Below are 26,808 nucleotides of genomic sequence, written 5' to 3' on the forward strand. Positions count from 1 at the left end.
ATATATTTGTTCTTAGTTTAGGTTGTTTAGTTTTATATTAGAAGCATGTTAGGTTTGGTTTGATTGTTGTTTTGTTGCTTGCCTTAAAACTCTGTTTCTGGGTGTGTATACGTGCTTATACTTATGTATACGTACGCATACTAGACGCATGCGTACACATACTCATGTATGCGTACACATACTCATACCCAAAAATGCAGATTTAGGGTTCTTGCAATTTTGATTATTTTGCTTAGTTTTAATCCTCTGTTTAAGTTTTGTTGAGTCCAGTTTTCGCAAGTTTAGGTTTAGGGTTAGTAGAAACCCTCTGCAAAAGGAGAGGCTGAGGGTTTCTGAGGACTTACTAGACTACATTCGTAGATTTAGAGACCTCTCTTTGATATGCTACGACCTCGTGGAGGAAGAAATACTGATGGACATGTGCATTGCTGGGATGTTGTATGAATATCGTCCTTATTTAAAGAACTTGCGTATTCCTAGTTTCACTAGGCTAGTGGAATCTGCCAAAAGGACCAACATGTCAGTAAGGAGGCCTTCCAAGTGTTTGACTTCACAAACTGTTGGTGCTTCTAATCAGTCTTGGAAGTGGGAGAGCAAAAAGAGAGAAGTAGTTGTAGTAAAGGAGACGAAGAAAGCTACCGAAGGAAGAAAAAGGGAGAGAAGTGGTATTCCTCCCCCTTTTTCTATGTCAGCAGAAGAGCTGTATAGCATCATAGATGCTTGGGTTAAAGATGGAGTACTAGTGGTGGTGTTACTCACCTATAAACATGAGCCAACAGAAGAAGAAAAGCAAGGCACACTTTATTGTAGATACCACAGGAGGAGTGACCATTATACCATAGATTGCTATGCTCTAAGGAATATCTTCCATGAAAAGGTGGCCAAGGGCAATTTGGTCATCAAGAATGGAAAGCGTGTAGATCAAAAGATGCATAGGCTCGAGGTGGCTATGGCCTTCTTTATGGGATGTGAAGATCCTATGGATAGGCTAGGAGTTTGGCCAGTAATAGCTTCACATGTCCACCTGTACAAGATGAATAAATGGTGTTGAAATTCTAGCAAGATGATAAAGTCCATTCCTTTTTGGAAGGGATAGGTCTTTGGCCATTGGCTAGAAGAGAAGCAATGCAAGCCTTAACCGGAGTAATGAAGAGAATCTAAGGAGTTGCTACTTCTGAAGGAAGTTTATTACAGGTGACTTATCAAGAAACTAGGGAGTTTATGACTTTTTCCTTGAGAGACTTAGCCAATCGAGCAGTTGATGGCTAAAGACCCTTGTATGTTACTACCCTTTTGGGAGCTTCTCAAATCAAGAGAGCCTTGGTGGACACTAGTGCTTCAACTATCATCTTGCCCCTTCAAACACTGGATGCCTTGAGTATTTTATGAGAGAGAATCATCCAAGAATCATTCTAAGTGTCTGGGATAGGAACATTGTAGCAATGCACCTTGGGGCATGTGTCCTTGGATTTGAGACTAGGGCCTATCATAGCACGCACTCTTATGCATGTGATGGCTAGGGATACTTTATACCATATCACCCTGGGCTGCCCTTAGCTTAATGCGCACAAATATGTGGCCTCCACTTATCACCGGTGTGTGTAAGTTGTTTGGCGAGGAAGGCCTATGACCATTGAGGCCACTAGGATGTCCTATGATAGAGCAAAACTCCATTGTAGAAGCAGCCATGTACCAAGAGTTTGAGTTTGAGGGGGGTAAACATGATCCTTCCTTTTAATTCTACAGTGCTAAGGAGTGTTAAGGAAGATGAAGGAGAAGTCATAGAGCTTGACAGGCCTCCTAAGATAAGGAGGATCACCAAGCTTGATGGCAAGGTGATATATAAGTTCTGACGGTTAGAGGTAAAGGGTCGGGAGAATGGCAGGCCTTGAGAGAAGGGGTGCATGTGGCAGAAGAACCCTTGAGAGAAGCCCTCGAATGCATGAATAACATTGTCAAGAATGTTTAGGAAGAACTTATTGAGGTCAACCTAAATGAAGAAGGAGAAGAAAGATTGGTCAAGATAAGCAAAAACCTACTGGAGGAAGAAAGGAGAAAGTTGATAGCTTTGCTAAAAGAATACAAGGATGTCTTTGCTTGGAAGTATGAAGAAATGCTAGGCTTGGATCCTAAGCCAGTGATACATAAGTTGAATGCTAACCCCAAAGCCAAGCCTGTGAAGCAGCCAGCTAGGAAATACTATTTGGATATTGAGGAAAAGATCAAGGTTCAAGTAAACAAGCTGTTGAAAGCAGGTTTCATAGAAGAAATCAAGTGTCTAGAATGGTTAGCCAATATAGTTCCTATAGAGAAGAAAGGAGGGAAGATTAGATTATGTTTGGCAAGTCATTTTTTTTAAAGAAAGAAAAGAAAACTGCCATTGAAGGAACTGTAAAAAGGCACAACGTATCACAAATAGGTTCTTTTTCGTTTCTGCTTTGTCCTTTGTTTAACTGATAAACTTAGATGTTATTTTCCTTTGTAAGGGTCCCTTTTATTTAATAAATCAGTTTATTTACTAAGTTATTTTTCAAAACATAAGGATAAACATTTAAATAAACATTTTATTCAAAAGCATAAAATAAAAACTACTTTTATATATTCAAAAAAAAAAAAAAATGATTACATCTAGTTTGGCCTTTATGGCCCCCTTTTACACTTTAAGAAAATAAAGACAAAAACAAAATAACCTACAACCCAAGGCCTCTAGTATGGCCTATTTACATAAAAATAGAACCAAAAAAAAAAAAAAAAAGGTTGCAGGTTTAAAGGCGAGCAACTCAAGGAGAAGGTTGCCCATAAGTGTCGGACTCAGAACCCTCCTATGGAAGGTCTAGGACGAGGTCTAACTCCTCTGCCTTAGAATTTGAAGTCTTTAAAGAACTTGACTCCTTTGTTTCGGAGCTAGAACCACTTGAAGTGTCCGATCCCTCCGTGCTAAAGTTAGAACTAGTCTGAGAGCCTCTATGCCTTCTCCTTCACCGTGGGAGCTTTCCTATAAAGTCGCGATACGCTCTCTCCTCAGCATCCTCCTTAGCCTTTGCTTAAAATTTCTCAGAGTTGTAATCATCTTCATTTTCCTCTTCATTAACCTCCTCCCAAGGTTGGGCTTCCTCGGCCTCAAGCAGGAAGACATGAGGGGGAAGGGGAGGAATAGGGAAGGAAGAGGAGGCGGAATGGGATATGGAGCAACATGAGGGGTATTCCCAATGCTCGGTGCATTCGAGTCATTTTTTGGGGAGTTGGAGGCTGCGGAATAAGGACTGACAATTTTTTTAAGAATGAGAGTTTTTCTATGCAAGCAAAAGGAGATACAAATACAAAAGGAATGAATAATAAGGAAGGTTGATAGGCTAAGAAAGTATTGACCCCTTGTGTAAATTAACCAATTAATTAGTAAAGTGAATTAATTAAATCAATTAACATGCAATAAACGTGGTAGCACAAACAAATCACCAAATAACTAAATGCAGCGGAAATTAAATTTGACAAGGTGATTTGTTTATGAATGGGGAAAACCTCCGAGACAAAATTTCACCGGGTGAATTTAAGGTCACTACTCTTGAGAATCCACTATTATCAAATCAAGTAATTACAAGTAAAGAAATCTTAGTACCTTATACCAACCGATAGTTGAATCCTTACCCCAATACATAATTGGACTTGTAATGTAGTGACAATTTCTCATTTCAATGCACGGCTCCAAGTACGTGACTAACCAATCAATGCATGGATACTAGTATGTGACTAACACACCAACTGGAAAAGGATGTTGGCTGCAAAATTCTTAAGTTCATTCACACGATGAAGATTAAGAAGCTCCTTGGTTACAAAACCTTACGACGTACAAACGTAGCAACTTTTTCAAGAGAAAGATGAATTAAGGCAAATTATCTCTGGTCACAATATGCATCAATAAAACCTTTGCATCATCTGAGATGGCGTTTAAAATAATCCTTATATATGTCTAGGGTTGTGAGAAAAGAAAACCTAAACACATAGCTTGGATATGCATGAAAAACAGATTTGGAAATTTGAATTTCGTAATTCTCGATAAATACAACTGTCAAGATATCTGTCGAGCTTCGTATATCAAATCTCGATAGATACATTTGTCGAGCTTTAATGAATAGCACTTCTTCACTTGATTCTTGAGCAAATTTGCATTGGCTTCAATACTTGGACTTGAACTCTTGTTCATTGAAGTATTAAATACATCCTAGATCTACCAAATTACAAGTAAAATGCATTTTGTCAAAGGATTAGCCAATTCTAAATGACATATGTTCTTAAAAAAGTTCCATATATGTCCTAACAATCTCCCCCTTGGCAATCCATGACAAAACCACAACCAACAAATGAAATATGAGAGAAGTCATAAATCACTTAACTCAAAATCACTTGTTGAATACAATAAAATCTACCCTAAAACAAACTCTTGAAAAACTTTGCAAGAAGAGAGTTCATGGCATGGAAGATTTTGACAACCTATATTTCTGAAACACTTTAAACAAACTCATCATAGCATCTTAGTGTGAAACATAAATATAAGATTGCATACAATAAATAAGAAACATGTATATAAAGAGAGAAAGAAACAACACATGGAGAGATAGGTGAAATGTGATAACAACATCATCAAATATATATCAAAATGAATACAATGTTTGCTATCACTAAGTGGTCACAATACCAATGTATCTAAAAGAGAAAAAAAAAGAAAAGATACAAAAGTCCTTACTACATCCCTTTAAAAAAAAAGAAAAAAAAACGCTCCCCCTAATAGAAAAAATCCTATGCTAACTCTTTCTCTAAGTACACGACCACTCTCATACTAAAACTACTCCCCTTTTTTGTCACAAATGACAAAGGGCAAGTTACTGAGAAGCAGTCATCTCTTTATCTCCGGAAGAGCTAGCATCCTCATCCTCAGAAGCCTGTGGAGATGGAAATGGAGATGGAGATGGAGACGCGGTGAAGCCACCCATGACAGCCTGTCGTCGTATGATACGACCAACACAGGAGTTCACCTGACACAACTCATCACTGAAAGTGTCGAGGTGAGCATCCATGTGCTCAAGCTGTGCCACAATGGCCTCTAAAGTCATACCACCCGCGGAAGAAGAAGGAGCAGAGGTGGATGGGGTGGAACGTGCTGAAGGAGTCACCGTTTCTGTCCGTGGCTGCTTCTGTAGAAGCTGGGCCTCGCTCTTTCTAATGGACACAGCGATAATGGCACCCATGATGGAGTAATGAGGAGACTTGAGATAAGGAACAGAGGAGTGGTGAATGATCCTCGTGATAGTAAAAGGAAAGATAAGCTTATCATGGGTCGTTGTGTCTTTAAAGACATTGATGAGAGAGAGAATGAAGTGAAAAGGGAAGTCTATAGTAAGATCCTCAATGAGGGAAAGCAAAAAGCGAGCACGAGGCTCGGTAATAAAGCTATAGTGAGACAAAGGATGAAGAACGAATGTCATCACCATGTTAAGGAACCTCGGGCCTTTTGCAAAGCCCGATCAAGGGGTGTTTTGATGGTTACCCCAAGATGAAGGTGTCTCACAAAAAAGAGACAAGAGTTTGTTTTTGGACACAGTCCATTGATGAGGAAATCTAGGGTAATCAGGATGTGATACCCTCAGAACATGTAGCACATCGAAGATAAGCTCTAGAGTGACTACTATACGGATACCTTGAACAGAAGTGATGAAACGAGGTATAGAATGATCGAATCCGTGCATGTTGGAGTAAAACTCCTGTATGATCATGGAAGGACAACTCGCTAGGATCTTACAAAGAGACTCCCAACTCCGACTGTGAATGATAGTGGGTAGAGTGCTATCAGAGAAGTTCGATAAGATAACATGGCGTTTCGAATGAATGCCACGTTTGGAGAAGTTCTTCGAGAAGTCCTGATGGGCCTTCTCATCAGGGAACCTGACATAGAGTGGAGTAGACTCGGAAGAAGATGATGCCCCGGAACAAAGAGGGTTCTGGGATGGAGTGGATTTGCGTTTGGGTGCCATGCGCAGACTATCCGAGAGAGAGAGAGAGAGAGAGAGAGAGAGAGAGAAAGACAAACAGAAAAGCACCAATCCGTGCATGTTGGAGTAAAACTCCTATATGATCATGGAAGGACAACTCACTGGGATCTTACAAAGAGATTCCCAACCTCGACTGTGAATGATAGTGGGTAGAGTGCTATCAGAGAAGTTCGATAAGATAACATGGCGTTTCGAATGAATGCCACGTTTGGAGAAGTTCTCTGAGAAGTCTTGACGGGCCTTCTCATCAGGAACCTGACATAGAGTGGAGTAGACTCGGAAGAAGATGATGCCTCGGAACAAAGAGGGTTATGGGATGGAGTGGATTTGCGTTTGGGTGCCATGCGCAAACTATCCGAGAGAGAGAGAGAGAGAGAGAGAGACAGAAAAGCACCAATCAATAGATATAGTACAAAAGAGAAAGAAAAGAAGGTACGTATGCATGAATAATGCATGATTGTGTAATGTGCAACAAAAAAATCATCATGGGCTCAGCCCAATCCAAACCTACCAGCACATAAGGTTCCAACATAGAGAACACACATCTAAATGCATGAAATATTGTTAAAAATGCAAAAGAAATGCAATGCATGAGCATATAACATCATTTAAGCAAAACCCAACCCAGAAATTTCACAAATAACTCATCAATTTCTTAAAAACCCCAAAAATTTCACAAAACCTAAAACCTAGGTCTAAATGAGTGAAATGCATGAAGAATGAGAGATTAGAGAAGCATGCCCGAGGTAAGAAGCAAGATTTAGACCAAAAAACTAGTGGGGAAGATGAAGGGGTTGAGGGAAAAGTGTTTAGGAGAGAAAAAAGAGAGATTCTATAGAAAGAGATCGGAGAAAAATGAAATAGAAATTGCGCTGGATCTATTAAAAGAAAACGCATCTTGATGGATCGAGATCTGTCGAGAATCTATTGAGCACTAATTCTCGACAGATAAATCTATCGAGGTGTTGTCGAGAATCTGTAGATGGCAAAAGTACCTCGATGGATCGAACAGTTATCGAGAAGCTATTGGCTAGACAGAAACTTTCTCGATGGATCGAGAATCTGTCGAGAAGCTATTAAGACAAATTCCAGAAAGCTTCGATGGATCGAAGTTGTGTTGAGATCTGTCGAGAAAAAGCAGTCCAAGGGTCTCAGTAGATAGCTATCTATTGAGATCTGTCAAGAAGTTGTTGAGCTTGATAAAAACAGTTTTTCAAAAAAGAGAAAAACACATAAATGAATGCAATCAAGTAAGCTACTCAACCAAAAATCCAAACAACATTTTAAGCTTCCAAAATCATCTCTCAACAAGAAAAATGTAAAGCATTTAGATCCAAAACACACACACACACACACACACACACACACACTAAACAAGTCTAACCAATTTTATATTTCAAAAACAAGTCAAGACAGTTTAGTGAGCATACATTAACACATGTATTCCTTATAATGACCAACTCACATTGTACCTACACATGTGCCATCAAGTAGCAAAGAATTTTGCTTGTTGTGTGTGAAAACATCGCAAGATTGCATAAGTGTCTACATCTTATGATGATTTAAGATTTGAGAAAATTAATTTAACTCACACATAATCATAACTACTTGATAGGGACTATCACTTTCAAGGTACATTCTATAACTCCCACATCTCCAAGAAACATGCTTGCAATCATCTTTAAAAGCATTTTGATTCTTTTAGCTTTTATTTTTCTTTGCATATTTTTCTTTTTAGCATATCATGCATGGGCATATAAGTGAGAGAAGAAAATACCCAATTATGTTAAGCTTTAAATATCACAATTTTGCTATGCTGAAGCATACATATGTTATTTCATGATTGGCGGGCTTTAGTGGTGAGATGGTTATTTATGCCTTTTTCTTAGGATTTTCTAGTCCTTTCCGTAAAAAAGAGTGATATGAGTGTTAAGTATAAGAGATTATTTAATCGTACTCATCACAAACATGAGCCACAAAACTCACTTGCTTAGTTGTGCATAGAGATGCTCATCCAAGCTACAAAAGATACAAAGTTTAGAAAACTTTGTTTCAATGACCATCAAAGGTATACAAGTACCAATTTACACATTTCACACATTTTTTTTGTATTTTTTTGATTTTTCAATTTTTTTTTTATTTTTTTATTTTTTTTTATAAAAAACAAAATAAAGCAACATTGAAAAAACAAACAAAAACATGATAACAAAGCATAGCATAAAAACTAGACTGACTTAAAAATAAGAAAACAAAACACACAAGTAATGCATAAACAAAAAGAAGGGAGGGAGAGAGAAAAAGTAACTAAATCACTTTGAGCCTTTTTCTTCCACACCTTGGAAGAACCTTTTTGTTTGGCAAACCCCTTGATTCAGCAGTGAGGGGGAAGAATTGAAATCGTTCAAGTTTGAAAGGAACATGAGGGTCTTAAGAAGATCTCCAAGAGGAGCAAAAGAGGATGCAAACTAATTCTGGTTTCCAGTTGAGATCATACTGTTACTTTGTTGAGTGCCTAACCACTTGTAGCAATTAGGTCGAGTATGTCCAGTAGCTCCACAATTATGACATATTCTTTTGTTTAGACTTTTGGTTATTACCTTTCTTAGTCCTAGGGTTTTTAGTTTCTTTCTTATCAAGTTTAGGGGGTGCTCCTGAGATAGATTTACCCTTGTGTATGTTCTCACTAGCTAAAAAAATTTTCATTTCATTATTCTCAGATTCAACATTATTAGCAGGTGAAACAAACACAATAGTACTAGAAGAAGCAATATTAGAAGAAGAGAAATCATACCCCAAACCAGTTTGATCAGAAGCAGATTTCATCAAGCTAAGCATCTCATCAAGCTTTACACTCGAAGTCCTCTCCAATTGAGCTCTGACTTGAAACTGCTCCGCTTTAAGCTTCTTGGTCCTTTCAGCCAAGAAATTGTTCTCAAATCATAAGGCTCCAATGGTCTGATTAGCTTTATCAAACTTTGTGGAGATTTCTTCTCGTTCAAGTTCCACATCACTGAGCTCCTTGGTGGCCAACCTATACAATTTCTCATGCTTTTCAGAGACCTTATACAATTTTACATAGGCTATATGGATGTCATCTTGTTCATCCATCTTCTCAAACTTAGACTCTACCAAGTCTTCTTCTTCATCCACTTCTTCAACAATCCCTTTAATAGGATTCACAGTGGCAGTGAAGGCATTCAAGATTCCCTCATCATCATTATCTAAATCATCCTCAGGTTTGGTGTCACTCAAGGTAGCAGCAAGGCCTTTGCTTTTCCCAATGGTCTTGAGGTAAGTTGGACATTCTTGTTTCATGTGTCCAAAACCTTGACATCCGAAGCACTTTGGTCTGGAGGGAACAATGTACTAATCGCCATCCCTAGCATCCTTCTTCCCTTTATCTTGGTTCTTGAACTGTGAAGAACTAGATTGCTTTCGGTCCTTGTCAATTCCTTTCGCATTGGCATTCTTCATGAACTTTTTGAACTGCCTTATGTTATAGGATTTCATCTTAGAATTTTCATCATCTGAAGACTCATCAGTGTCACTGCTTTTGGCCTTCAGTACCATGCTCTTACTGTTGCTCTTGCTCGATTTCCCAATTCATAGGTCTGCAAGTTGCCAACCAACTCTATCAAAGGAATTTGATCAATGTCCTTTGATTTCTCAATGGCAGTGACTTTGGCATGGAATCTCTCAAGTAGAGATCTGAGCACCTTTCAACAATCTTAGGTTCGGGAATGGTTTCCCCAATATTAAAGGCAGAATTTACTATGTCCTTGAGCTCGGTGTAGAACTCGCAAACAACTCATCCTCCTCCATCTTAATCTCTTCAAAGCTCATGGTAAGCCTTTGAAGTTTTGAATCCTTGATAGCCTTAGTTCTTTCGTAGATTGTCTAGAGGATGGTCCATGCTTCCTTCGTAGTTTCAGTGGAGGATATCTTCTTGAAATCCTCATTTGTGATCGCACTTTATAACACATTCAATGCTCTACTGTTGAAGTTTGCCATTTTGATCTTAGCATCATCCCAATTAATTGGTGCTTCTTTTGGCTTGGTCCAGCCTATCTTCACAACTTGCCACACTTTCTCATCTAAAGACTACAAGAAAGCTCTCATACGTACTTTCCAATATGCATAGTTAGTGCCATCAAATAAAGGAGGGATAATTAAGGATTGTCCTCTATCCATGACAAACAGGGGTCAATGGATCACATAACAAAGATTAACCCAAATCAGAGTGTGCCCACTCTAATACCACTTGATAGACCAAGAAAGTATTGACCCCTTGGGTAAATTAACCAATTAATTAGTAAAGTGAATTAATTAAATCAATTAACATGTAATAAACGTGATAGCATAAACAAATCACCAAACAACTAATTGCAGCGAAAATTAAACTTGATACGGTGATTTGTTTACGAATGGGGAAAACCTCCAAAGCAAAACCCTACCGCATGAATTTAAGGTCACCACTCCTAAGAATCCACTATTATCAAAACAAGTGGCTACAAGTAAAGGAATCCTAGTATCTTATACCAACCTACAGTTGAATCCTTACCCCAATACACAATTGGGCTTGTAATGTAGTGACAATCTCTCCTTTCATTGCACGGCTCCAAGTACGTGACTAACCAATTAATGGACGGATTTCGGTACGTGACTAACACACCAACTTGAGAAGGATGTTGGCTACAAAGTTCTTCAGTTCATCCACACGATGAAGATTAAGAAGCTCCTTGGTTACAAAATCTTACGACGTACAAACGCAACAGCATCTTTAAGAGAAAGATGAACTAGGGAAAATTGTCTTCGGTCATAATATGCATCAATAAAAGCTTTGCATCATCTGAGATGACCCTTAAAATAATCTTTATATATATCTAAGGTTGTGAGAAAAGAAAACCTAAACACATAACTTGGATATGCGTGAAAAACAGATCTGGAAATCTGAATTTCGTAATTTTCAATAGATATAGCTATCGAGATATCTGTCGAGTTTCGTATATTAAATCTCGATAGATACATCTGTCGAACTTTAATGAACAACACTTCTTCACTTGATTCTTGAGTAGATTTGTATGGCTTCAATACTTGGACTTAAACTCTTGTTCCTTGAAGTATTAAACATATCCTAGATCTACCCAATTACAAGTAAAGTGCGTTTTGTCAAAGGATTAGCGAATTCTAAATGACATATGTTCATAACAAGTTCCACATATATCCTAACAAAGGTTGCCTTCTTTTTAAATATCACCAATTGAAGCTAGTGAAAAACCGTGACATTTAAGATACTTAATGTCTGTCTGCCAAGCGCGGGAAATAGAGACACCAAAATGGCTAGAATCACCCGCGGATGTCGCATGTCTCAGTTTCAAATGTCACAGGGCATGATTTCAAAGGCATTAAAGTCTGAGAAGATGTGACTGTCAATAGCCTTAGCTATTAATTCCATTTACAGTGAGGGGGCTAATGTACAATACACCAGTCAAGGATATATATGTATATATATACACACACACACACACACATGGATAAGCCATGAGGAAAGGGGAGGGGATATTGGCAAAGGGAATAGTGTCCCTGACTCATGCCAACGTCATGATCACCCTTGGGGAGAGTGAAATGCATGCCTTGGCATGGACATCGAGCACTAGCCTAAGAGGGAGATAGTAACCCCTAGTGATCAGAGGTTATAGAATGCCTCTCATTGGCTGATGCTTAGTTGGATCACAACTGTCGACATGTGTATCACTCATAGTCCCCCTGGTGTCCCTTTCCTTGTCTAATACTTGTCCCTTATGGTGTAGTAGAGCTGCCCTTCATCCTACTACCCTAACATCGGTGGATCCCCTCTCTCCTCTAGCCATAGCATAGTACAATACCTGTATTAGGGTTTGAATAAGGGAATGTGAGCTTGACACTTGTTTTTATGTACCTAACAACATTCCTCGTACTATAAGAGGAACATGTTGCTGAGCAATTAGGGCAAGAGACAGAAGAGATGGAAGTGATAGAAAGAAAGGCAGAAATCTAGGTAGGAAAGTGAGGAAAAGAAGAGAGGCTTTTGGGGAAGGACATCAAGATTTGTATACCTTAAACTTTTACATAATAAAGAGCTTTTAAAGAGTGAAGGACTTTGTCCTTCACTTGCTGTGGTTTTTCACACTTTCCTAAGGGTTTTCCACGTACAATATATATGTTCTTTACTTTCTTTGCTCTACCTTTACTTTCTTTAGATGTTAAAGTGTCAAAGTTTTCAATTTTAATGTTCATGAGCTTTTGACACTCAAATGTACTGTTAGACCTATAGTTTACCTTCTTTACACACTCGACAATCTAACTTGCATGTATAGGCCTTAATTATATTTCTTTAATAATTTTGTATTTTTATAAAAGCATTTTGTGTTACTATATGTGTTGCAAACAACTTGTATTTGTATGGATGAATAGAATCTAATACTTGTTTTATTTGCTTTTGGATTGTATGAATAGAATCTAATACTTGTAAATGTGTTGTTCAAATGTGAGGTTCTAATAATGTAATGACAAGTTAGTATCAAAGGAAAAATAGAAAATAGAAAATTAGACTACAAATAATAAATATTTGGCGACAAAATTTTTTGTCACTAATAATTTGGATATGATGGAATAATAACATTTGGTGAAGAAATAATTCGTTGCCAAATATGGACAAATTAAATAAATAAATTCAAAAATGGTTTTGGGGACGAAATAGTCCATCGCCGAATATGATCTAAAAAATAAAATAAAATAAAATACATTTGGTGACAAAACTATTTTGATGCTGAATAATATATTTAACGAGGAAAACATTAGCGACAAAATGGTATCGTCACCAAAAGGTTTTTTATTTTATTTATTTTTATTTTTATATAATAAATTAGTCGAACCTTTTGGGGAAGAAATTATTTGTCGCTAGAACTTTTGGTGATGCGTTATACGTGACAAAACCATTTTCGTCACCAAAAAACAAATTTCGTCACCTAAAGTCATAGGTGACAAAAATTTTCATCACCAAAAATAAATTTTGTTGTAGTAATCAAATTAAGATTTTTAGTAATTGTTGGGTTAAAATGAATTGACCCCTTGCAAATTAATTAATTACCCAAGTTAATTAATTAGATCAAATTACATGCAATAGTGTGGCAGCACAAACAAATCACTAAATTATCTAAATGCAGCGAAAATTAAATTTGACACAGGTGATTTTTTTATGACTGTGGAAAACCACTAAAGCAAAATCCCATTGGGTGAATTTCAGATCAACACTCCCAAGAATCCACTATTATCAATCATAAGCGAGTACAAGTATAAGGAATCTTACCAAACCCTTTGGCCTATCCCGAAATACCAACCTACAGTTGAACCTTTACCCAAATACCCAATTGGACTTGTATTGTAGTGGCAATCTTTTTGTTCAATACACAAATCCCAGTACGTGACTAACCAATGATGCATGGATCCCAGTACGTGACTAACTCCACCAACTTGAAGAAGATGTTGGCTGCAAAGTTTTTCACTTCATCAACAATGAAGATTAGGAAGCTCCTTGGTCACAAAACCCTTGGCATAAGGACGCAATATCTTCTTCAGAGAGAATAATGAACTAGGTCACTTTTTGCATGTATTCCCCTTGTATGACGGCTTTTAAAATAAGCCTTATATATGTCTAGGGTTGTGAGAAAATAAACCCTACACATACATGTTAGCTAGGGGTAAAAATCAGATCTGAAAATTCTAATTTCATAGATCTTGATAGATTCAGCTTCTATTGAGCTTCTGTCGAGTTTCGTTCTTAAATCTCGATAGATACTGTTTCTGTCATGGTATCTGTCGAGTTTTAATGAACAACTCTTCTTCACTTGTTTCTTGGTCAGATCTTTATAGCTTTAACACTTGACTTGGACAACATGTTTCTTGAGGTCTTAAACCCATCCTAGATCTACCTAATTACAAGTAAAGTGCATTTTGTCAAAGAATTAGCCAATTATATAAAATATGTCCCTAACAATCTCCCCCTTTGGCAATCCGTGACAAAATCACAACAAAAAAAATAATCATGAGAGAAGTCTTAAATCACTAAACTCATAACCACTTGTTGTATCACACAATAAATCTATCCCTACTACAAACTCTTGAAAAATTTTGTAAGAAGAGAGTTTATGGCATGATAGACTTTCACAACCTGTCTTTCTAAAACACTTAAACAAGACTCATCAAGGCATCATGTGTGAAATAGAAATAAAGATTACATACATAAAGAAACACGTGTATAAAGAGAGAAAAGAAACAACACATGTAGAGGTAGGTGAAGAAAAAGAACATACATTATCATCATATATAAGAAAATAAAGTACAATGTATGTCATAATAATAATGGTCACAAGACCGGTGTACAAGAGGCTAATGTAACTAAAAAGAAAGAAGAGTACATATAAACCTCACTACATCCCTCAAAACTATATACACTCCCCCTATAAAAAATGTCCTCTACTAACTTTCCATCTAAATACAAGACTACTCTCAAACCAAAACTACTCCCCCCTTTTTGTCACAAATGACAAAGGGTAAGTCATTGAAAAGTCTTCATCTCGTCATCATCAGAAGAGCTAGCACCATTCTCATCATCCTCATCATCATCATCGAGTGAGGCCTTTGGAGAAGGAGAGGGAGAAGGAGCAAGACCAGCCATGCGAGCCTGTTAGCGGGCAATGCGGCTTACTCAAGTGTTCATTTGACACATCTCATTAGTGAGATAGTCAAGACGACCACCAAAGTTAGCCTGTATCCATTGAAGTTGCTCCATGATGGCCTTGAGGGTCACACCACCAGCTGCAGAAGTAGAAGGAGTGAAAGAAGATGGAATAGTAGAAGCTACAGGATCGATCGACTCCACTCGTGGCTGCTTCGGTCGAAGCTAGGCCTTACTTTGCTAGATTGAACCGGCATTGATGGCACCCATGATGATGAAGAGAGGAGAAAGAGGAATGGGAATGTGAAAGTGCTAAAGGATTCATGTGATAGCCGAGGGAAAGATGAGCTTATGATGAGTAGCGGTATCCTGATTCACATCTATAATAGATGTGATGAAGTGAGAGGGAAAGTCGATAGAAAGATCTACCATCAAGAAAAGAAGAAAACGAGCACGAGGCTTAGTGATAGAGTTATAGTGAAACTGTGGAGTGAGAGTGAAGGTCATCACCATATTCAAAAATCTCAGACCTTTTGCAAAGCCCGAGTAAGGGGTGTTTAGAAAACCACCCCAAAGAGAAGGTTTCTTACAAAAGTGAGAGATAAGCTCGTCTCTAGACACCGTCCTGAGACACTCACAACTAGGGTAGTCAGGATGCGCTACCCTAGGAACATGTAGTACCTCGGATATAAGATTCGAAGTAACTACGATACGTGTACCTCTAAATGTCGTAGCAACTGAGGCACAGAGGTATCGATAGCATGCATGTTGGAGTAAAACTCCTGAATGAACACAACCGGACACTTTTGGGTTTCCCACAGAGGGACTCCTATCCCCGAGTTCGAATGACTTTGGGTAAAGCAGTGTCGGAGAAATTTGACAAAATGATCTGGTGTTTTGGATGAACACCACGGTCTTGAAAGTTCTCAGAGAAGTCCATCTTGGCCTTCTCATCACGGAATCAGATATGAGATGGAACAGGGGGATCAGAACAGGATGACCTGGAACCACGAAGAGGATTCTGAGCCGGAGTGGATTTTCTCTGTTTGGGTGCCATAGAGAGGTTCTATCCAAGAGAGAGAGAGAGAGAGAGAGAGAGAGAGAGAACATAATAGAATATAACACATGCTTAGAATAGGAAAGAAACGAAAAAATGTATCCATGAAAAATGCATGAACATGTGACGTGCAAAAATAAAAAGCATCATGGGTAAAATCCAATCCAAACCTAATAGCACTCACAAGTTTAATTAAGCACACAAACCTAAAATGCATGAAACATTGTTATAATGTAATGAGGATGTAATGCATGAGCATATAGCAACAAAACAACACAACCCAACCCAAAAAATTTCACAAAAATCTCAAAAACCCCAAAACCTAGGTCTAAATGCATGAAATGTATGAGAAAGAGAGGATTTAGACGTCATACCTCAAGAAAGAGGCTTGAACAAGGCCGAAACTTGATTGGAGTGAAGATTTAAGTGTGGGAGAGAAGATTGGATCGAGAGAGAGGGATTTATTCTGTCGAGAGAGATGTGAGAAAGTGAAATCTAAATCACACCATAGCTATATATAGAAAACGCAGCTCAATGGATTGAGGTTCCTATCGAGAAACTGTTGAGCACTAAATTTGACAGAAATGAATTTGTCGAGGTGCTATCGAGAATTTGTCTATGGCAAAAGAATGTCTCAATGGACCGAGAGTTTGTCGAGAATCTATCGAGCAAACAGAATGCACAGAAATTTGGCTTAATGGATCAAAGAAGCTATCGAGAATGTGTCGAGTAGGAACCTAGAAATCTCGATGGATCGAGAAGCTGTCAAGATCTATTGAGAAAGGAGAAAGAAGGCTCGATAGAAAGAGAATCTATTGAGGATTTGTCGAGAAGCTGTTGAGCTTGAAGAAAAGGAGTTTTTCAAGGGAGGAAAAACACATAAAGATGAATGTAACAAGCAAGCTACTCAACCAAAGATCCAAACAACATATTAAGCTCTTAAGACATCTCTCAACATACAAGCATAGCATCCATAGATCCAAACACACACACACACACAATAAGTCTAACCAATTTTATATTTCAAAAACAAGTTAATACAGTTTAGTGAGCATATATTAACACATATATCTCCTATGATGGCCAAATCACATTGTACCTGCACATGTATCAAAAGTAGCAAAGAGTATGCATGTTGTGTGTGAAAACATAGCAAGAGTGCACAAGTTTCTCATATTATGAATATTCAAGATATGAGGTGATCTAATACACTTCACACACAATCATAACCGTTTGATGGGAACTATCATCTTTTAGGTACATCATACAAACTCCTACATCTCCTAGAAACACGCTTACAACCATTATTAAAAGCATTTTGATTTTTTTGCTTTTCATGTTCTTTGCATATTTTTCTTTTTTAACATTCCATGCATGAGCATATATAGAGAGAAAAGTTACCCAATTATGTAAGCCAAAAACATCACAATTTTGCTATGCCGAAGAATACAGATGTTATACATGATTGACGGGCTTTAGTGGTGAGATGGTTATTTATATTTTTCTCTTAGGATTTTTTAGTCCTTACCATAAAAAAGAGTGATTAGAGTATAAAGAGTGAAAGATCACTTGATTGTACTCATCACAAACACGAGCCACAAAGCTCACTTGCTTAGTTGTGCATTGAGATGCTCATCTAAGCTATAAGAGATACACAGTTTAGAAAACTTTATTTCAATGGCCATCCAGGGTACACAATTACCAATATACACAAACACTCACTGTTTTTGTATTTTTCTAATTTTTCAATTTTTATTTTTATTTTTATATAAAACAAAATAATAATAAAAAAACTGAAAGCTGACAAACAAAAACATGTTAAATAAAACACACAAAGCATAAAGACTAGATTGACTTAAAAACAACTAGAAAGCAAAACAAAACAAGTTATGCAAGAACATAAAGGGAGAGAGAGAAAAAGTGATTGAATCACTTTGAGCATTTTTCTTTACAAACTTTGGTTTTGGAGGAAAATCCTTTCCTAGAGTTGAACCTTTGTTCTGGAGGTGAGGGGGAAGAATTGAAACCGTTCAAGTTTGAAAGGAACATGAGGGCCTTGAGAAGATCTCCTAGAGAACCCAAAGATGGTGGAATCTGACCTTGACCACCGGATGATGACACACTATTGCTTTGTTGAGTGGTTAACTACTTATAGCAATTTGGATGAGTGTGTCCTAAAACTCCACAGTGATGTCAGAAATGCAGCTTCTTTGGTTGAGACTTTTTATTATTATCCTTCTTATTCCTAGGGTTTCTAGTCTCTTTCTTTTCAACCTTTGGGGGTGCTCCTAGAATAGATTTGCCTTTGTCTAAGTTCTCACTAGTTATTTCGGTTTTAGCTTCATTATTTTCAGCATCATTATCATTAGCAGGTGAAACAAAAACAATCTTACTGAAAGAGGCAATATTAGGAGAAGAGAATTCATACCCTAAACTGGTTTTGTCAAAAGTAGCTTTCTGAAAACTTAGCATCTTATCGAGCTTTGCATTGGAAGTCCTCTCCAATTGAGTTCTAACTTGAAATAGTTCTGCTTCAAGCTTCTTGGTCCTTTCAGGCAAGAAATAGTTCTTAAATCGTAGTGCTCCAATGGTTTGATTTGCTTCATCAACCTTGGTAGAGAGCTCCTCTCGATCTAGCTCCACATTGCTTAGCTTCTTTGTGGCAAGCCTATACAGTTTCTCATGTTTTTTTAGAAACCTTGTACAATTTTTCATAGGCTGTATGAATGTCATCTTGTTCATCCATTTTCTCAAACTTAGATTCCACCAAGTCCTCTTCATCATCTACTGTTTTTGTAATGCCTTTAGTAGGATCAACTATAGCAGTGAAAGCACTTAAGATTCCCTTGTCATCACTGTTATCTGACTCAGTCTCATGCTCAGTATCACTCAAGGTAGTAGCAAGAGCCTTGCTTTTCCTAATCGACTTGAGATATGTTGGACATTCTTGTTTCATGTGTCCAAAACCTTGACATCCGAAGCACTTTGGTCTGGAGGGAATAATATACTAACCGCTATCCTTAGCATCCTTCTTTCCTTTGTCTTGACTTTTGAATTGTGAAGAATTGGATTGCTTACGGTACTTATCAAAACCTTTCACATTGCCATTCTTCATGAACTTCTTGAATTGCCTAGTGATGTAGGACTTCATCTTGGAATCTTTATCATTTGAAGACTCATCAGTGCCATGTTCTTACTTTTGGTTCCTTTCCCAAGTCTAGTCAAACCCAATTCATAGATTTGCAAGTTTCTAATCAACTCTGTTAAAGGAATAGAGTCAATATCCTTTGATTCTTCAATGACAGTGATCTTGGCATAGAATCTTTTAGGTAGAGACCTTAGTACCTTTCTTACAACCTTGGGTTCGGGAATAATTTCCCCAAGATTAAAGGCTGAGTTGACTATGTCCTTGAGTTTGGCATAGAACTCATCGAATGACTCATCCTTCGCCATCTTGATCTCCTCAAAGCTTGTAGTAAGCCTTTGAAGCTTGGAATCTTAAACGGCCTTAGTTCCTTCATAGGTTGTCTAGTGAATGGTCCATGCTTCCTTTGCAATTTCAATCAAGGATATTTTCTTAAACTCCTCATTCGTGACAGCACTGAAAATGGCATTCAATATTCTGCTGTTGAAGTTTGCCGCTTTGATCTTTACATCATCCCAATTAGCCGGCACTTCCTTTGGCTTAGTCCAGCCAATCTCCACAGCTTACCACACTTTCTCATCTAAAGACTGCAAGAAAGTTTTCATGCGTACTTTCTAGTATGCATAGTTAGTGCCATCAAATAAAGGAGGTATAATAAGAGACTGTCCTCTATCCATGACAAATAGGAGTCAATGGATCACATAACAAAGATTAAAACCTAATCAGAGTGTGCCCGCTCTAATACCACTTGTTGGGTTAAAATGAATTGACCATTTGCAAATTAATTAATTACCTATTTTAATTAATTAGATCAAATTATATGCAATAGCGTGGCAACACAAACAAATCACCAAATTATCTAAATGCAGCAAAAATTAAATTTGATACAGGTGATTTGTTTACAAATAGGAAAAACCATTAAGGCAAAATCTCACTGGGTGAATTTCAAGTTACCACTCCCAAGAATCTACTATTATCAATAACAAGCGGTTACAAGTATAAGGAATCTTACCAAATCCTTTGGCCTATCCTGAAATACCAACTTACATTTAAACCCTTACTCCAATACCCAATTAGACTTGTATTGTAGTGGCAATCTTTCTGTTCAATGCACGAATCCTAGTACATGACAAACCAATGATGCACAGATCCCAGTACGTGACTAACTCCACAAACTTGAAGAAGATGTTGGTTGCAAAGTTTTTCAATTCATCAACAATGAAGATCAGGAAGCTTCTTGGTCACAAAACCCTTGGTATAAAGACGCAGTAGCATCTTTAGAGAGAATAATAAATTAGGTCACTTTCTGCATGTATTCCCCTTATATAACAACTTTTAAAATAACTCTTATATATGTCTAGGGTTGTAAGAAAAGAAACCCTACACATACATGTTAGCTAGGGCCAAAAATCAAATTTGGAAATTATGATTTTGTAGATCTCGATAGATTCAACTTTTGTCGAGCTTCATTCTTAAATCTCGATAGATACTATTTCTATCGAGATATCTGTTGAGTTTTAATGAACGGCTCTTTTTCACTTGTTTCTTTGTCAGATCTTCATGACTTTAACACTTGACTTGAACAACATGTTTCTTGAAGTCTTAAACTCATTCTAAATTTATCAAATTACAAGTAAAGTGCATTTTATCAAAGGATTAGCTAATTATATAAAATATGTCCCTAACAGTAACTTAGAATTTATAGATAAATTAATAATAAAAAGACTAGATAAAGAATTTGGATTTTAATAATTAAAAAATAGTAAAAAAATAAATTAATAATAAAAGTATTAGATGAAAAATTTGGACCGTAATCTTAGTAGCTTAGAAATTATAGATAAATTAATAATAAAAAGATTATATGAAGAATTTTGGATTGTTATTAAATTAAATTTTTTTATCAACTTATAAATTGTAGGAGAAGAAGATAAGAATGCAAAAAATTATACATATACTTTTTTTATTTTTTATTATTTTTTTTTTTTTTGCGATTTGGAGAAGCCACAACTTCTAAAGCCCAACTTTTATTATATTATGATATGATATGATATGATATGATATATAAATATATATATATTTTGAAATACTATGAGATATATCTAAATAAAAATAATTTGTGCAACTTTTTAGGAAAAATTATGTGTCAAATGTAGTTATTAATGAATTTTTTTAAAAATTTAATTCTTTTAAGTAGTTAACAGATGGTGCTAAAAACTTTTGGCCGTTTGTTTTTGGAAAATTAGGAAAAAAAAAAAAAAAAGATAACCTAAATTTCATAAAGGCAAATATAAAGAAGCTAAAATTTAGGAATTTAAAAGTAATTAGTTTTATGTAAGACTTAAAAATACATTTTTACTTTATTGTCTTTAAATTTTGTTTCTGCTTAAATATAAAATTTAAAGGTATTTTTAAACCATAGAAATAAGGATCTCAACAAGGAAAACCCCTTAAATAGTAGTATTATATTGTAGTTCAATAATATCAAAGGAAACAGACCTTCCTAAAATTGGAAATGGTGATAAAGTATGTGCAAAGAAACTGAAATAATATGTGCAAAGAAATGGAAAAAAAGAGTATGTGCTAAGTTTTAGGAAAAAAAATGTGTCAAATGTTGTTATTAATGAATTTTTAAAATTTCTAAATTTTTATAAATTTTTTTTATAAATTTTTTTTAAAGTAGTTAACTAAGGGTGCTAAAAACCTATGGCCATTTGTTTGGGAAATTAGAAGGAAAAAAAAAAAAAGAAACAGAAAAAGAGAACCTAAATTTCAAAAATACCAAAATAAAAGATGCTAAAATTTAGGATTTTGAAAATTGGCAATTTTATGTGAGAGTTAAAGATATATTTTTACCGTATTGTCTTTAAATTTTGTCTCTATGCAAACCTAAAATTTAAAGGTTTTTTGAAGAAAAGAAATAAGAATCCCAAATAAGAAAAACCACTTAAATAGTAGTATAGATATAAATATAAATATTTATATATAATACATACTAGTCACAATTAGTATGTATATAAGGAGATAAATAGATGACATTTATAGGTCTCAAGCTCAAAACAACAGTTGGATCTATGCATGTGAACATGATAGAGCATGTAATAGAAAATATAGTTTATGTGCAATATCTAAAAATCTAGATCATGAATGAGTGCATAAATTATATCTGGTTTGACACCAAAGTTTGTTTATCTATACCCACAGAATCATTTCATTATGTTGGACTATTTGGAATATCATTTCACCTCTAAAAATTCAAAGAAATGAAATACCCTACCTTCAAATACCCTACTTGGAAGGATTCAATTTTTTTATTAAAAAATTTGTAGTATTATAATATTGAATCTTACTTCAGTAATAATATAATATAAATCCCTAAACAAAATTAAAAAAAAAAAAAATACTTATAACATTTTATCAAATAAGGAAGTCATCCGTGATTATGTATTTGGAATTTATTGATTGCTTTAAAGTAAACTTTTTGTTTATATATATTTGATTTGAGTTTTCTCTATATTTTTCCTCTCAAAATATATATATCCTTTGAAATCAAGATTAAAATAATGATTACACTTTTTAGTGTTTAAGTTACTATTTTTTTTTTCTATTTACAAATCATTCTCATTATTTGCGCAAATGCATAGAGTCAACACGCATTAGTAAAACCCAAACCACAAGGAGTAATGAAGGGAAAGACGTTGTGTTAAAAGTTTAAAACAATCTTATTCAATATATGAAAGTCTTCAAGAAAATGGACTTTACAAAAATCTTTATTCAATTAAAAGTCTCATTCCTCATACCTCTAATTATATGTTAACTGAATTGGATGTACAATTTGATGATCACCGACGATGATTGTGTGGGAACCAGATGGCAAGACAGCATTACCATTGGAGTCTACAATGCCCAAGCCCTGGCAAATATTTATGGCAAAATGAACCAGCTTACTCGTCCTAGCTGCAACAGAAACCCTTTGGAACTTAATCAACTGCTTAATATGAGTTCCAAGAATACCAAGTGGGGGCTGTGAGTAAATCAACACAACTTCATCTCCATCTCTGTTACCCACATTTTTTACTTCAATGTCAAATGTGAATTTTTTATGACATCTCAAGTCATCTATTAAAATTGCTGGGCAGCTAGGCTTGATGGTTCCATTTTTATATGGTAGGTCACGGCAGTGTTGAAATTTGTTTAATTTTTTCGACCATTTTGATGGCGCGGCTTTTAGTGTATAGATGAATTTTGTGTAGCTGAGGCCATAACCATAAGGGAAGACAGTAGGGCCATCGTAGAATTTATATGTTCGACCTGGGTAGCCTTTGCTATCATCTGGCCTTAATTGCAAGGATGTTAGGGGTATCTTGTCAACATAATCAGCTTGATACCAAGTAAGAGGTAATCTTCCTCCTGAAAAACATAGGGAATAAGGTGTAAATAATGATACAAAATCTTAGAGATAAAAGATTTGCATTGGTGTAAGGAATCAAATTAGATGTTACCTGGATTGTATTTTCCAAAAATAACATCTGCAATGGCTTGACCACCTTCTGCTCCAGGATATCCAGCCCACAAGATGGCATGGATTTTGGGGTTACTCTTAGCAAAGGAGATATCAACACCTCCAGCTGACATGATTACAAGAACTACGGGGCCTTTGGCAGCATCAGCAACTTGGTTGATAAGATCAGTTTGTTTTCCAGGAAGGAGGATATCCAACCTGTCAAGGCTCTCTGCCTCAATTGATAAATCTATCCCCGCAACAATTATAGTGGCATCAGCTATTTTGGCGGCTTCCACGGCTGCGCCTATCAAGTTCCCATCAACACATTTAACATTGGAGCATCCGGCTGCATAGTTCACACTTCCATAACTGGAGAAGCCATTAAGTGGAGTACTGTATCGACATGGAGAACCTTTATTATATGCGGCAAATGCATAGTTTCCAATCATGGTAACGGAAGCATTAGCATGTGGTCCAACCACTGCTAGGGTTTTGTTCCTTTCAGTTGCCAATGGCAAAATTCCATTGTCATTCTTCAAAAGAACAATTCCCTCCCTCGCTGCTTCTCCTGCTAACTCGATGTGGGCGCTAGTGCACACATCATTTATACCGAGAGAATTGTATTGAGGCTGTCCATCAAATATTCCTAGCCTCATAAGCACGACATAGAGGTATTGCAGTGACTGGTCTACATCTCCCTCCCGAACCTTCCCATGTTTCACAGCATTTTCAACATTGTCGGTGTAGTAAACTCCACAATCCAAATCCAAACCTAAACCAGGTAGAAATTAATCATCCGTGAACAAAAAAGCAAACGAGGAAATCAAAAAAGAAAAAGAAAAAAGAATAGGTAAGGCACATTATTAATAACCTGCTTGTAGTGTATATGAAACTGCAGTCTCATTGTCAACGTTTAGCCATTTGTGGTCCTTAATCATTACTTCAACAGAATCACAATCTGCAACTATATATCTGGCAACGATTGTAATGTTAGTCTTACAAAAATAGTATCCGAATTAAATTTTATTATTTTAATATTGAGATTGGAATTTAGATAGATTGTACCCATGAAGATCCCAGTCTTGTCTAATGGTTTCCTTTAGGAGTTTGTGATCAGCACAAGCAGGTATGCCATTAACACGGTTATAAGAGCACATGACACTACTAACATCACCATTTTGAACACACATTTGAAAGGGCCGGTTAAATGTCTCAACCAAATCTTGTTCCGTCACCTTCAAATAATAATAAAAAAATACTTTGCTTTAATATTTTTTTTGAATCATAGTTAGTGGTATATCAACTTTAGAATCATGATTTTCATATAAGAGTTACCCTAGCATCAAAATTGTAGCGCTCAATTCCTTTCCAATTGTCAACATCATAGGCAGTAAAGTGCTTGCAACATGCAGAAACTTTAAGTGGTCTTGAGTTTAAATCCTTATATTTATTACTCTCGGTTCCCTCAACATCCTGCAAGCCTCTCACGTAATTCATAGCATAGGTGCCAACTACGAATGGATCTTCACCTGGTGTCTCAATGATTCTTCCCCATCTTGGATCCCTTGCTACGTTAATGGTTGGACTCCAAAATGTTAATCCAGCATGCCCTAAATTGTATAATGCTCGTGCTTCTGTGGAAATAGCCTACATTGTGTAACAAATTTTAGCTCATCTATCTATACTACAAATAATTTTAAATTTAAAAACACAAATGGTTTGAAAGAGTAATTTACTATTTTTTTAAAGTTCCTAAGTTTAGAAAAAAATCCTAAAAATTAGGACACTGTCTCTATTTCATTTTTAAATATTATGACAATAAACCCAAAAAAAAAAAAATAATAATAATAATTACTTTAAACTTTTCTTTAAACTAGTATATACATATGAATATTGATTAAAAAAAATTACTTTAAACAGTTTTAAGTTCTGAAAAACTTAGACAGTGTATTTATATATTTATTTTTCAACAAAATGCTCCTATACCTTCCCAATTGTGTTCCACAATGACTCGTTGAATGAAGCTGTTGTAAGAATTGGCGTGGGATAGCTGGTTGCATGTGGAACTGAATTATCAAAAAAGGTACCTGGACCAACATTGGACAAACCATGGAGTGCCTCGGACCACCACTCGTACTCAGGTATCCCTAATCTTGGGACTCCGTAAGCATGATTTCCTAGTTGTCGTACCTTCTCGTGCAGTGTCAGTTGTCTCACCAAATCTCTTGCTCGGACATCGTAGGAAAGTTTCTTGTCACAAAAGGGGAGTGACTTGATATCCAATCCAAGTTGGGCATACCTGGCGGGATCACATACATAGGTGAAGTTTCTATGGGTCCCGGCATCAGTGTAGATGACACTGAAAGCAAAAGTGAGATAGATATAATGGACAAGCCTAAGTGGCTTGGCCATTGCTTTTAATTGAGTCGCATGTAGTACTCGCCCATGAAGGCTCTTATATACGGAGGAAGGAAGCTTTCATAAGTCAAAAAAAAAAAAATTAGACTTGTGAGTTGGCTTATCTCCCTTGTGAGTTGGCTTATCTCTTTTACTCTTTATTGTGACGATGATCTTACTTCACGGTTGACATTTTTGTAGACCTTTTCTAGTTTCAGCGTTGAATAGTCTGTTTGTTTATTTAACAATTGAATGAAGCTAACAAAATATAAAGTCAAAGTTAAAGAATAATGTTATCTATTTAACCGCACAAATAGGCATGCAAATACTTTTGTGACAAATAATAATATTATAATTTATATTTGTATATATCTAAAAGTTGAAGCGTAGCACTTATTGTTGCTACATTCTTGTTGAGTCACATCAGCAACCATATCATCTACCAATTTCCAACCATTTATCTCAACTATTTCCAACCATAATGTCATTTTTACCTTTTCATCTCTCCACTACTTTCAACCTTAATGTCACTCTTCATTTATCCATTTATCTTTTTTTTATTTTTATTTTTTATTTATTTATTTATTTATTTATTTTAACTCTTCTTATCCCCATTCTATTACCATAAATACATGATTCTTTCTCCCATTATATACATATTTTCCCACATGAAAAATGTTATTACTTTCACTCTCTCTCTTTCAAGTTTTATTTTTTTGTGATTTTTTTTTATCCTACTTTATATTGATGAAATTATGTCTTCTTTAGAATTCTAATTTGGGTTGATACAATTTGGTTTTGTATTTTGAGTTTTTAAGTTATTATCTTTTTTCTTTTCTATGATTGTTAAATGTTAACATATTGCATATAAAGATAGTTTACAAGAATATAATGTTAATCTATTATAGAGCATGACTTAGATAATTTGGTGTTTGACTCATGACTATA

The 26,808-nt window shown here is 36.0% G+C and overlaps 1 protein-coding gene across 1 annotated transcript; it reads right to left on the reverse strand.

Moving 5' to 3' along the window:
* Positions 1–22,761: 22,761 nt before the first annotated feature.
* On the reverse strand, positions 22,762–25,875 carry LOC115990062 (beta-xylosidase/alpha-L-arabinofuranosidase 2-like). Its single transcript, XM_031113923.1, has 6 exons — positions 25,450–25,875; positions 24,799–25,110; positions 24,529–24,698; positions 24,335–24,435; positions 23,462–24,235; positions 22,762–23,369 (listed from the first exon to the last, which is right to left on the reverse strand). Exons 1-6 carry the CDS (start codon positions 25,873–25,875, stop codon positions 22,762–22,764), a joined length of 2,391 nt encoding a protein of 796 aa, XP_030969783.1.
* Between the last annotated feature and the right edge of the window lie 933 nt (positions 25,876–26,808).

This window comes from Quercus lobata, chromosome 5 (genome assembly GCF_001633185.2).
Source record: "Quercus lobata isolate SW786 chromosome 5, ValleyOak3.0 Primary Assembly, whole genome shotgun sequence".
NCBI lineage: Eukaryota > Viridiplantae > Streptophyta > Magnoliopsida > Fagales > Fagaceae > Quercus > Quercus lobata.

Excerpts from the sequence above, each read along its gene's own strand:
- LOC115990062 (XM_031113923.1), bottom strand. The coding sequence starts at position 25,875 with ATGGCCAAGCCACTTAGGCTTGTCCATTATATCTATCTCACTTTTGCT. Across the intron at positions 24,436-24,528 it reads CAAGACTGGGATCTTCATGG|ATATATAGTTGCAGATTGTG; the intron begins GTACAATCTATC and ends AATCGTTGCCAG. Across the intron at positions 23,370-23,461 it reads TTTTGGAAAATACAATCCAG|GAGGAAGATTACCTCTTACT; the intron begins GTAACATCTAAT and ends TATGTTTTTCAG.